The sequence below is a fragment of the Geospiza fortis genome, unplaced genomic scaffold (genome assembly GCF_000277835.1).
Source record: "Geospiza fortis unplaced genomic scaffold, GeoFor_1.0 scaffold153, whole genome shotgun sequence".
Classification (NCBI taxonomy): domain Eukaryota; kingdom Metazoa; phylum Chordata; class Aves; order Passeriformes; family Thraupidae; genus Geospiza; species Geospiza fortis.
The window spans coordinates 1188889-1202024 of record NW_005054498.1 but is presented as its reverse complement, the minus strand read 5'-3'; the positions used below and the strand labels follow the sequence as shown (position 1 = coordinate 1202024).

The following is a 13136-nucleotide window of genomic DNA, read 5'->3' as shown; positions in this document are numbered from 1 at the left end:
AAGATCCCTGCACGGACACCGCAACAACCCCACCCTGGGCATCCCCGGCAGCGCTGTCCAAACGCTCCTGGAGCTCCGGCAGCCTCGAGGCCGTGCCCATTCTCATTCCCTGGGTAGCCTGGGCAGTGCCAGCACCCCTGGGGGTGGATTTTAACCTTTTAAAATCCAACCTAACCCTCTCCTGGGGCACAGCTCCAGCCGTGCCCTGGCTCCTGTTCCCGGTCACCAGAGGGAAGAGCCCAGCGCCTCTCAGAGCTGTGACCGCGGTGCCCCACCAGCACCTTCCTCGCACTCCTCAATCCCGAGAGCTTTCCCCGTTCCTGGAAACGAACAACTCCCCAGCCCCTGCGGGCTGTGCTCGCCATCTCCATCCCCCCCGCCTGAGGCCGCCCGGGTAACGGGGCAGGGCCCGGCGGGGCAGGGAGGGCTGCCGGGGACACTGGAGTGCGCCCCGGGCCGGGGCACGGCCGGGGGCCGGGGCAGAGCGCCGGGAAGGGCCCCCGGGGCGGTTCCGGGTGTGCGGCTCCGCCGGCACGGAGCGCGTTCAGTGCTGGATGTGCCAGGAAAGGCCCCGCTCCGCCGGGGAACGAACGGCGCGGGAGCGGAGAGCGCTGCTCTGTGCGGTGCTGCTTCCTGAAGAACACTCCTGACAGCTTCTTGCTTCTGCTACTTGTAACTATCGCTCTACTTGATGTTTTCCCTCCTTTCTCCCCCCTCTTCTTTAAAAAAATCCCAAACCTCTAATTCTGAGGAATACCAAGTTAGGAATGCGGTATCACACAAACGCCTTGAGGTGTTTTATACAAATTGGGTGTAATGAATATATTTATTGTGTGGTTGGCTATTCTGTTTCAAATCTAAACAAGCACATTCTTGTAGATTACACTGAGAACCTGTTATTTACAAAGAATCTGTCTTAGTTTTGTGCTTGTTTGAACATAACACATCCAGTTTCACTTTCTGTATTGTTCCAAGCACATCCTTGTGTGGCCTAAGACGAAGGGAGACTGATGTAAAACAGTATTTGACCTTTTCTACATCAATGACATTAATTTTGCAGGTTAATTTGTGTGCTTTCAACATGAGCAGTGAAGATGAAATAAAGGAAAAACTGGATGCGGAATTAGATCGCTGTATTGTGGCTATGAAGCCCTATGTCCTTAACCTGCAGAATAGTTCAGGTACAGATGGTAAAATGTGCATTTAAACACTAATAACAAAGCCCTAGAGACTGACAATTATTATGTGTAATTAATTTAACCAGGCACTTCATCTCTGACATTACAAGGTACAGTTTTGATGCGGGTTTGCACAACTTCTAAAGTTGGATTTTTTAGGTACCTACTGCAATTGTTTGACCTTATCTGTCTTATTGTCATGATGTAAATGTGCTTTTGCATAAATACATTAACATCTATCTTTAAAAAACTAGCTCAGTAGAAACTAAAAGCTTTTTCTCATTGTTTCTGAGATAGTAAATATTTTTTTATTATAAAGTTGTTAACATTTGTTCAGGAATGTATAATAATAGGAACACCAATTAATAAATGATGTTGCATTAATTTAATTTTTACAACAAGCTGGTTATTATTAAAGGCACAAACCCTATAATTAAGAGCTTTATGTATAAACATTTAACAAAATGAATAATTTCCTTATCTGATAGCAAATCTTGTGTAAATAGAGATTTATTTTTTTAAGTGGATGAGGATTTATTGTGTATTTAAAGCATTAATACTCATGCAAGCTGTAAGTTGTGGTTTATGGCAGCTCTTGCAGTGAGTGCAGAATTCCTGGGGTTTCCATGTTGTTTACAAAAGTGATGTAATCTTCTGGTAAACATGAATTTATAGAAAATGTTTGTGCAATGTGTAAATTTGAGCCATTGTTAAAGACTTATTTTTATTCTAAGTCTTTAACCATTTATTTAATTTGGCTTGGTCATTTGGGAGTTCGTTTTGTTTTAAACTTTGGCGTAGAAGGGAGAAACCTACAAAATTGGTGACAGTGATGGCTTCTGTTTTCTGCATGTGTTTGATTTGCTTTGAAAATGTATAGTGACCCCATATATCTGTATTTTCAGAAAGAAAAAGATGCTCACTATGGATTAAAAAACTCTGCAAACCTTCAGCAGCAGGCATAGGAATAGTGGGAAGGGAGAATCGAAACTTGTATGCCAAACTGCTGCTCCACATGCTGCAGAGAGGAGTTCTGAATGGTCCCTTCAACCAGAAACCAGAGGAAGGAATGCTGAAAACTTTGCCTGCCTACATGGTGAGTGTCATTACTTTATGAGACAGACTTGCTAAAATGTATCCTGGAATTGCTTTTCCATCTTAGATTTGGCACAAATGCGACAAATTATTCTGAATTGATTGAGTGGAAGTCTGTGATAAATAAAGGCATTTCTTGTAATTGATGCTGGGAAAACCTTTCAATGGGCAAAACTTTTTGTGTCTTCAAAGCTCTGGTTAGAAGGTGTATGAAAATAGGTGTTTGAAGGAACAGAAAGGTAATGTTTTTCTAGTTCTTTGGAAAAATCTAATAAAAGGCCCTTGAGGCTTTCTTTTGTCCTAATCAGTAGATAGCTCTTGTGAAAGGAAAATTGCCCTTGAAGGTGGTGATTTTAGTAGCCTAAGAAGACTATAGAATTCAAATAGACATCATTAAAGTTGCAGTTTGTTTTCTGAATAACTGAATATGCTGTGTCAACCCTTGGCATCAACTTCAGTGACATAACAATGCCAATTTTTGCTAAAATTACCTATCCTTTAAGAAGTATTGGAAAATATTTACACTGTTGCCATGAATTCCCCATGGGTTGGGAAGGTGGCATTTGCACACCTGACTGACCTCACTGGAAAAGGAATGATTGTGCTGCAGACAGTTGTGCAAGAAATGCTATTAGGGGTGTAAAGAATGCCTCTGTGTAAATATATTCTCCTGTTGATTTTGTATTTGTTCTCATTCTAGTCAGTTTATTTTGATGAACCAAGTTCACCAAGAGCTCAGAGCAGGCACGCTGGCTGCTTATCTGAGTGGGTGGTGGGAGACCTGGGCAACCATGACAGTAATCTATCCTCTGTGGAGGACTCATCTTCAGCAACAGCTTCTGCACATGGGTAAGGTTTCTGTCCTTGCTTCAGCAGTGTTTGATTTGTATTTAATAGCTGTAAGCTATTAAATGATGAGTTTGGATGAGTTTGTTGCACTCCCTCATGGACTCACCATCAGTGTTTATAGACAGAAACTCTGGTAACAGCTTCAATGTAATGAGAACTTCTGGACTGCTCTGTTCTTGCTTTTCTCCATTATGTTTTCTTCTCTGACTTACATCTCCTTCCATGTCCCATCTCCCTATCCTCTTTCTCTTCCTCTTGTTCTCCTCCTCCTTTCAGTTCCAGACACTTAACATGGAAAATCAAAGCTTACATCTGCAGTCTAAGGCCATGATGCTGAAAGCAGCTGTTTTATCAAATAGTTTTTAATGGCTTTTTCCCTGTAGATTAGAAATATAAACAAGCATACAGAAGGTAGATGTAGAGGTTGTTCTGTGACTGTTGCTCACAGGTTTTTTAGAGGAAATGGAATAGTGGCTCCTTGCAGATAAGCAAGTTTTGCTGAGTGAGATTTAGGTTTTTGATTTGCAGCAGCCAGTGAGCTTAAACTGCATCCTCAGTCCCAGTCAGCTGAGAACAGAGCTGTTTACAGTAGGGAAAAAGGGTGAAATGTGTTGTTATTAAGGCTTGTTTTCCTGTTGGCTTAGAAAGATGTCCCTGCAGTATTGAAGGAGTGACAAGCTGGTCATTTGGACACTTGGAACACTTCAGCTCTATTCTGTCCTAATTTGTGGGAATCTTAGGTAAATTTCAGTTTAATCTACTGTTCTTAAGTATTTACTTTCTGGATTTTCTTACACAGTGCAACTTTGTGCTGATTGTCAAGATCTGTGTTCCTTTTTTTCTTTATGTGTCTTCATTTCAGTCATGGATGGAATTTCCTCTTGATTGCCCCTTCTAAAGTCTCATTAATGTTTAACCTCTCTGAAATCCTTGGTGAAGGAAGCACTCTTAGACATGGAGTGAATATTAGTCAAAGCCCAGTAGGTACTGTACAAGAGGAAGTGAATGTTTGCTCTACTTCTGCTTTCATTTCATTGTGTTAGAAATACATTTTCAAGTTTAGTTTCAGAAGTATCATTCTTTTTTCATGTCTTCACTTACATCTTTCATAAGTGGCCACCATGAGCTGTTCTCTTGTAGGCACACTGATGTTTATGCTGTTTATCATCATTTTTCAACCATGTTTTTAGTTTTCCAGCAGTGATTTGGCTAAGTGACAGATGGAGACTTGCAAGTTAAATCACATTGAGTATCATTAAACTGTTCTGTATCCATTAAATGTGTGTAATTCTAACAATCATTTAAAAAGTTATCTCTGAGGTCTCTGTACCTCCTTTTCTTGAGGATTAGGGGCTCTTCTGGTTGATTGCATTCGTGCTCTGATAAGAACCTGTGGTTTTGATAACAGACTTGTGGTTTAAGAACCAGAGGCAGACAATGGAGAATTTCCAGCTGAGTTATGATATTACTGATTTGGGCTTGGTGATACAGAGAATTCACTGGAAAGGGAATGATTCTGGTTTTGTTTCATTGTGTTAGAAACACATTTCCAAGTTTAGTTTCAGACAGATATAGAAAATTGTTAGGAGGAGCTGTTCAGATACCCTGAATTAAAAAAAAATAGATGTGACATTATGAAAACAAGGACTGTATCATGTTTTAGAAATGTTTTTTGAGACCTTGGAAGAACTTCTGTTACTGTTGTGCCATGTCAGGATACTTGGCCTGGGTCTGACCGGGTTCTGTCAGTCCCTGGGAGCAGCATCAAGTCCAAGTATCACTCTGGGTGTGAGAAGCAATAAAACAGTATGAGCACAACTCTCCTCTGTTAGGCCAAATTTAGCCCACTGAAATCTCTACAAGGCCACATTTGTGATGTAAAAATACACCTAATTACACTGAATTCCTGACTTGTGCTGTCAGCTGGGGTGGGATTTGTATATTCCTCCCTCCTCATCCCACTGGGGCTGGTCCCTGCTGGAGGAAAGCTGAGGTGCAGTTCCACCTATTCCCTCCCTTTTTTGCCATAGTTTTTTCTACCTGGTTTATAGTAGAATACTGGGAATTTGATATCTTTTCCCACTTTGTGTCTAAGATTCAGCTTGGCCTGGCAAAGTTCCCAAAGTTATTTTTGGTGTAGTGAAGCTTTATTTCGCTTTTCCCCTTCTATCCTGTGGCAATGAAGCAATGCCTACACTGGTGATCAGAGTGGTTCCCAAGACTCTGCTGAGTTCTCTGGAGGCCTGAATTGCAAATTATTCCTGGATTGCAAATCATTCCATGCCAGGAGATGCCAGTAAATGTAATTGAATAATGTTACTGGTTTAAAGGAATTAAAAATCAGATGTATATGCACAGCTCTGCCAGTGGATGCTTGGACCAAGAGTGGGGCTGTGTCTAAGGAAATCTGAATTTGTGTTGAAAAATTGTGATAGTTCTGTAGATTACATGAATTAATCTTCACTGCAATAAGAAACTTAATTTTCTTGCAAGTTTTGCAGAAAAATACTGAAAGTCAATATTTCAGCTGTTGTGTTTTGAAAAATACAAAATATTCACATAGTTAATATCTACTTAAATATGACCATGTTAAGATATTACCTATATCCAACATATAGATCCTGGTTTTCTTTGTATTTACAATTTTGAATGAGCAATCACTGCAGGTAAAATTGTAATATATTAAATATTTGTGGTTGTGCAGTTTGTAGGGAGAGCCAGCAGATGGTGACCGAGTTCCACTGTATTTGTCTCCCTCCTCTGTGCACTGTCAAACTGCATCCCTGGGCATGGAATTTGTGTAGTTGGATGAAAATTTTGCCTTCCAGCCATGACTCAGTTCCTACAACATTTTCTCAGGGCAAAATAGATAATGTCAGTGAGACATGTTTGAGTAACTCCTTGATGTTCTTTATCTCAAGATTCTCTCCTTTCAAAGACCCAAACAAACAGAAATTCTTTTCATAGTGATTTTTATCTTGCAATACAGATAATTCTGTGTTGGACAATTTTGACTTTTCCATATGAAGTTGTTTTTCTGCCTAAATAAAAGCCTTAGATATACAAACCTTTCTTGCAAACTGGGCTGTTGATGAATAAATCCAACCTGCTGGGACTGGAAAGGTGCAGCTTTATTTTGAAATGTGAGAGGGTTGGTTTGAGAAATGTTTAGATTGGTTTGAACAGAAACCTGGGCTTTCTGACCCTGTAGGAAAATTCTACTCTATGTTTCTAGAGTGTGCCTGAAAACATTGTTAAAGGTTAGTGTGTAGTCATGCTGGACCAGGAAGAATCAGTGAATTTCCCTCTCTTTGTTCCTAGAAGGAATATTTACTAATCTCCTTTATTAGCAGCAAATTGCTGCCTCCTCCCATGCCAGCTCCCTGCTTGGGCTGCAGCAGGAGGTCACAGGTTGATGTCAAAACTCTGCTCATCCTCCACTCACCTGCAGTGGGAGGAAAAAGAATTAATCTTGTGCTTTTTGGAGCCTGACTTGTCTTAGCAGGAGGCTGGAAAAAGTAGTGGACAGGTGGTACATACAGGATATGAGCAAAATTGTGTTCATCCTTAACAATTATTTCAAATTCTGGTTGTACAGTCAAGTAAAGGAGCTTCCTTTTCAGTTCCTCTTCAAAAGAGCAAGTACAGAACTAAGAATGCATCTAGGCTGTTGTCCTCTCTTTGGTGAATTTGCAAATATTACAGGTAGCCTGGGTTGTCTTGTGTATTTGTTGATATTCCTGGATGACGAGGGCATAAATTCTGTTTTCTCTCATTTTAACAATTGGAACTTTATTGTGTTGTTAGGTAACCTGAGTATTACTCAGAAAGGAAATCTGATGAAAGGGCAGATTTACTCACAGGCAAAGATTTATCTCCCTTTAATTAAAGGTAATTTTGTGTCAAATGAAATCTTGGTAAGAAATGCAAGAGGCAGTCATTGTGTTATCATATTCCTTTTGATCTTTTTTACCCCTAAGACTTTGCTTATCTAAACTATTTACTGCATTGTAATTGTTATTGTGCATCCATACATGCTGTTTATATGGGATTTATTGGTGCTGGAAGGGAAGGTAGGCTCCCAGTTGTTGCATTTCTCTGTTCCCTGCTGTTCTGATGAAAGCTGGGGCCCTGTGCTTTGTGCAAACTTTGTGTTTGTCTCTCTAGAAGTGACTGGTTTATATTGTACATCCAACAGTTGTTGTTCTGTTCATAAACACTTCATTCATCTCAGTGTCTTTTTGGCATAGCAGCCATCTCATTTGCTGCCAGATGGAAAGGAAGGGAGGTATTCAATGGTCTGATTTGACTTTAATATAATATGGCCAGTCCTAGGAAGGTGAAGGGACCAACAGCAGTTTTTAATTACCTTAATACCTGTGGATCTGACAGTGGAGTATGTGCTGAAGGGTGTTTCACTACTGTTTTGGATCTTTGGCTGTATCAACCCACCTAATAAATGCTTAGAACTTCTACTTTGTTTTGTTCTTTTTCCCCCTGCTCTATGGCTGAGAAATGTCAGTGACCAGATGCATCAGTGACAATTCTCTTCACCTGACTGCTGATCTGCATTTCCCTTTGCCCAAGTATTTTATTTACAGCAAAAGCTTTTCCAGAAATTCTCTCTGCTGGACAGAGCACTTGGTCATGCTGTGCTTGTGTCCTGTCTTGTGGGCATTTCTTCATCATCTCCCATAAATTCCAGTTTAGTCCATAAAACAGAGATGAAATGAAACCAAGACAATCTTTGGGACTTGTTCCTTTCCACCTTGGCCTTTCAAGCCACTGCCTTTGTACAGAGCTGTGTGTGCCATTCCTGCCCTTTGTGTGTTATAGGATCATTTACCTTGTTCTAACCTATTTTTTGATCTTAAAAGTCTCCCCTATGGTGCAATCAACCATCACCTTAATTCCTTTTTCTTCTCTGAGTCACTGGACTCCATCTTGTTGTTTCATATTCTTAGTAATATTGTTTCAAAAACATTCTCCTAGATCAGCCTTCTCCTTAGCTTGGATTTATGCTAAAATCCTTTGGGAGATGTAGGGTCATGTAGTAAAAGAAAAGAACACTTTTTAATGTACTGTCATGTACACAATGTTTCTAGTGGGGTTTTTGGTGTGGGGTTTTATGGTGGTGTTTTCTTAATGGAACACTTAAGGCTTTTGTTTGCCTTTAACATGAAATTTTTCTCTTTTTTCTCCTTTTTCTTTTTTCGATCTTTCCATCTTGACATTTATTTTCTTGTATATATTTTACCCAATTCTATTCTGTGATTAACATCCTTTGTGTGCCACAAGTTGCTGAAAATGAATTCCTCTCTTTCTGCTTCCTCCTGTCATTACTAACAGGGAAAGACTCAGTGAGAAACCATCAGTAATATCCCGTTGTCTGAGCTCTCCTCGCCGGACAGATGAAGATGACCTAGGCACGTCACTGTCTGTAAGATGCTTCTCCTTTTTGTCCTAAAGCTCTGCTTTCCCTGAGTTGCTTTTATATATCCCTGTAAAGCTGTTGTTTCCAGCTGTGTGGGTCGTGATCCCTGGGTAAAGGTGCAGACATTTGGGAGGGAGTGATAGGGAGTGTCGAGCTTTTTTCTGCTTTTTGCCAGGGTCAGGATTAAATGTTTTTCTTGGGTTTTCTTGGGTTTCTTGGGTGTTTCTTGTTGGGACTCAGATGTTTATTAATTCTTATCTATGTCACAAACCCTGAGTTCTACAGCACATCACTCTAACAAACTAAAAATGGAGCCCCATCTCTCTTTCTATAAGGATAGATTGTCCAGTTAAGAAATGACACCTAAATTATTTTTACTTTTAACCCAATAACCAACCCCCCATGCTCTGTAATGTGGATTTTTATCCAATTACACAAAACCACCCAAACCCATGGAGAAGAAGGTGAAGAAGGAGCAGCCTCTGCCATAAAACCTCCATCTTCCTGTATATATGTCTGTATCCTAAACCCTTAAACTCTGAGTTTTCCACCCTGTGATATCACACACTTCTATTCAAACTCCACACCCACAATCCCAGTTCTGTCATTCAATTTTGGAGGTTTCTCCACAGCCTCAGGTCAGTGCAATGTTCTCTTGGGGGTCAGTGCCTGGCAGCACAGAAAGTCTGAAATTCTCAGTAACCAGGGTTCCAACCCAAACCCATGGAGAAGAAGGTGGAGAAGAAGGACCAGCCTCCACCCTAAAACCTCCATCTTTCTTTATATATATATTACTATATTCTAAACCCTTAAACTCTGAGTTTCCCACCCTGTGATATCACACACTTCTATTCAAACTCCACACCCACAATCCCGGTTCTGTCATTCCATTTTGGAAGCTTCTCCACAGCCTCAGGTCAGTGCAGTGTTCTCTTGGGGGTCAGTGCCTGGCAGCACAGAAAATGTCAAATTCTCAGTAACCAGGGTTCCAACAAGGGAGGACTAAAGCTCATCAAAATCTGTCCTCTGCAGTGCAGGGGAAAAGAATTTCTTGTAGGATGCTGAGTTCATCCTAATGCTTGACCTCTGTTTAGTGTTGTGTGTTCAGTGTCTGCTGCATGTTTTCCCCGGGCTTGGCAACGTGCCTGCATTGACATCATCTTGTATTTTGCAATAAGAGATTAAAGAAAGCTGCAGAGATGCCTCTGGCTCTGTTCAGTGATGGCTGACCTCTGAAAGAGTGAATTTTGGACAGTTTGTTTCATCAGACTTTCCACAAGGAGCATTTGGACTGATGAAAGGGCATTGAACAGGCTTTGTCTGAAACCCTTTTAGTCCAACATATGCAATGATGTTGTTTATATAATTGCAAGCTTTGCACTGACAAGTACTCCTGACAAATGTGTGATACCAAGAAATGTGCTGTTTACCTTCTAAAATGTGCTCTGTGGCCTTGCAGTGTCCTTCACCACACCTAGAGCAGCCCTCACCCCTCTGTGAACATTGAATTTCCTGTTTGTTCCTCCAGCTCTGCCCACGCTTCATTTTTGATTCTATCACAGGAATAGTTTAGAAGGATTGCAGCTGGGCACAGTTGAGGATTTATGAGGACATGAAGTGCAAATAGGATAAACTGGAAGCTCCTTTCTGAGGAAATTTGTGTTCTGCTGTGCATCTGGAATAGAGGATTAGCAAGGGGATGGTTTATCAGGGCAGGTTACAGGTGCTCAGTGGGCAGAAATCAGTGTCTGTACTCTAGGCTCTGATTGCTGGGAATGTATTTATGTGTGTGTTGATTGTATGTATACAAATGGAATTTAAATACAGAAATGCCATCATTAAAAATAAAACCACATGCTGGCTTTACTACACGTCTCCTTATTGGTTTCCCGTTTATTTTACTTCAGGAAATATTCCTTATGGAAGAGTTATTGTAAAAAAAATTATATTCTTCACTTGAAACCTGGATTTGGGGCCTTAAAGTTTTGTAAGGGAGTTTTGCTGCTTTGGTTTGTTTATTTTTAATAATTTTTTTGCTGTTATTGCTGGCTCTGCTGCAGCTTCCAGGTCAATGTTGGACAAATCACTGCACTTCGTTGTTCTTCAGCTCCATATACTGGATTCTCCTGTGATTACAGCTCTAAAAGGGCCTTTAAGTGAACCAATCCTCTCTTGCTTTGCCAATTTGATAATGTTTGGCTGGCTGGAGCAAACAATACCTTGTTCTATTGTCAGGGATGTTCTGGGGTTTCACAGATGTTCTGGCATGGCTCAGGCCTCCAGCAAGTGTTGATTAACAGCAGCCCAGGCTCTGGCCACTGGATGCTTTTGACAAATGAGATTTAAAGAAAAGGTGCTGACAGGCCATACACAAATGAGACAAAGTAATTCAGGCTTCAGTGTTGCTTTCTAAATACCTGGGCCAAGGAAAATGTTCTGTACCAGCTTTCCCCATTTGATCCATTAAATGTTGGTAGTTGTTGTTATCCCACAGGAAAAACTTTTCTTCTGAGAGGCAATTCCCTGGTATGTCCTGCAGCAGCAATAACCCAGCCCTGGCTGGGTGCTGGAAATCAGGGAAGAGCCTGGAGCTGGGCAGCAGCTGCTCTGTCCTCTGCTTTGATAACCATCCCTGCCTTGGGTTCCTTCCATTTCTAAATCGGCCTTTTTATTTGGAGGCTGATCAGGTGATCTCTGAATTCTGCATTAGCCCCAGAAAAGGCACTGTGGAGATGAATAGATGCCTGAAAATGGAATATTCTGGGTTTTTTTAGTAATTTCACCCTCTGTAAAGGAGACCATTGCTTTGGAAATAAATAAAGAAGAACATTAAAGTGGAGAGCCAGGCTAATTTGTCCTCTGAGCTGCTTTCTCAGCAGTATCCTCTGGAAACTGAGCTGTTTAGGTGCAAGCTGTCAGAAGTATTGTGACACTATTAGGAAGTGCAGTGTAGCTATGGCCAAGTCAATGAGAAGTTTAATTTTAAATTAAAAAATTAATTGCCAACAATTCTGATATTTTCCTTGACTTTTTTTATGTTCCAGGATGATCAACACAAAAGAAAGTTTTCAATTGATGATGATGACCTCGAAGCACGGCTCAATAGTTGGAATCTTGGGGTAAAAGAAACTGAGTACTTTACTTATTTATTAACTTGCAGTGGGAACTTCTCAGTAGTGTAGTTTGCTTTCTGAGCTTAGCCAGCAAAACTTTGTGTGGGAATCAGTCTTTTAGAAATGAATTGCTAAGGCTTGGAAAGATTATTTATGAATGTATGAGAAGAAAACATTGAAATTTTAAGTAATAATAATTTTTACACATTTAATATGGTTACTCATAAATCAGGCCAAATAATGGCTGCTGGTCAAAACCAAGAGTCTTACTCTGGTAGAAATTCAGACTAATTCTTGATGACTCTGCAATATTATTTTTTATTTATACTTGTATAAATGAAAGAAGGGTTTGGCTTTCTGTGTTTATTTTTTTAACCAATACAGAACTTGAAAGCCATTATACAACTCAGTTTTTTTTGGTCAGTGTGCCTCCTTTTGAAAGTGTTCAGGAGGCTTTTTGGTGTATTCACCTCTTTTGTTCCCTTTTAATAATTCAAACTTACTACTCTTATAAGACTTTATTCCCTTGGTTGTATTTTCTGTGGTATTAGTCCACGATAGTTCTAAAGAGACAATGAAGCACCTCTTCTTTATAGATGTATTTTAATGTATTTTTTCTTTTGTGTTATTTTGTCTTTTTTGTAACCCTCTCACTTGTACCACCAAATCTTTAACCTCTTTCATTGGAATTAATATCCTTACAGCAATTCAGTTTTGTTAAGATCACTTTGATTTTAACAGGGAGGTTTCTTCTTTTCTTCCTTATTTGGCTTATTCTCTTTCATTGGAATTAATATCCTTACAGCAATTCAGTTTTGTTAAGATCACTTTGATTTTAACAGGGAGGTTTCTTCTTTCTTTTCTTCCTTATTTTGGCTTATTCTCATAGGTTGAAAGCTCACAGAGTTGCAGCCAAAGTTAAGAGTGATGAGAGTTTAATGAAATAGTTCAGCCTTGTTTTTTGAAAAATAATCACGTATTTTCATGTTGTCATTTTAATCAGCTGCCAAATGATCCTTATTCTTCCTGCACTATTGTCAGTCCAGAGGGATATGACAGCATTTAAAAATCTTGCCTATTACACTCCAGGTTTTTCATGGATGGCCAAGTTCTCTTCAGTGCAATAGAAATGAGAACAGAGAATATTAATGGTTTTCTGGCCTTCTTGGTGTTTCTCTGGCTTTTTCCAAGCTGAGGGTGGAGATGGGTGAAAGTGTCAGCATTGTGCAGGTGCCTGAAACAAAGGTGCAATCACTTGCAGATTTTGAATATTTGGGCTGTATTTATCCATTGAAAATATGAGCAGAAAGCTGTAATACCTTGAGCTTTTAAAGCTGCTTTAAGGGGGAAAACTTGCTCATGGCCATTTTACAAATTACACCAACTGATGCTGACAAAGGATCTCTTTATATCCTGCATTTTTATATCAGTGTCAATCTGCCTGCCTGCTTATCTCTTATCTCTGTC

General features: G+C 40.1%; 1 protein-coding gene across 2 annotated transcripts in view; it reads left to right on the top strand.

Annotated features, from left to right (window-relative positions):
* The first annotated feature begins 451 nt into the window (after positions 1-451).
* CEP112 (centrosomal protein 112) overlaps positions 452-13136 on the top strand; it is a 163048-nt gene continuing 150363 nt past the window's right edge. For both annotated transcript variants that reach the window (XM_031063337.1, XM_014310204.2), the window contains exons 1-6: positions 452-672; positions 1061-1181; positions 2084-2274; positions 2974-3122; positions 8472-8562; positions 11601-11675. In XM_031063337.1, the coding sequence (XP_030919197.1) occupies positions 1082-1181; positions 2084-2274; positions 2974-3122; positions 8472-8562; positions 11601-11675 (606 nt within the window). In that variant the 5' untranslated portion in view covers positions 452-672; positions 1061-1081. The remainder of the gene's footprint in view (positions 673-1060; positions 1182-2083; positions 2275-2973; positions 3123-8471; positions 8563-11600; positions 11676-13136) is intronic.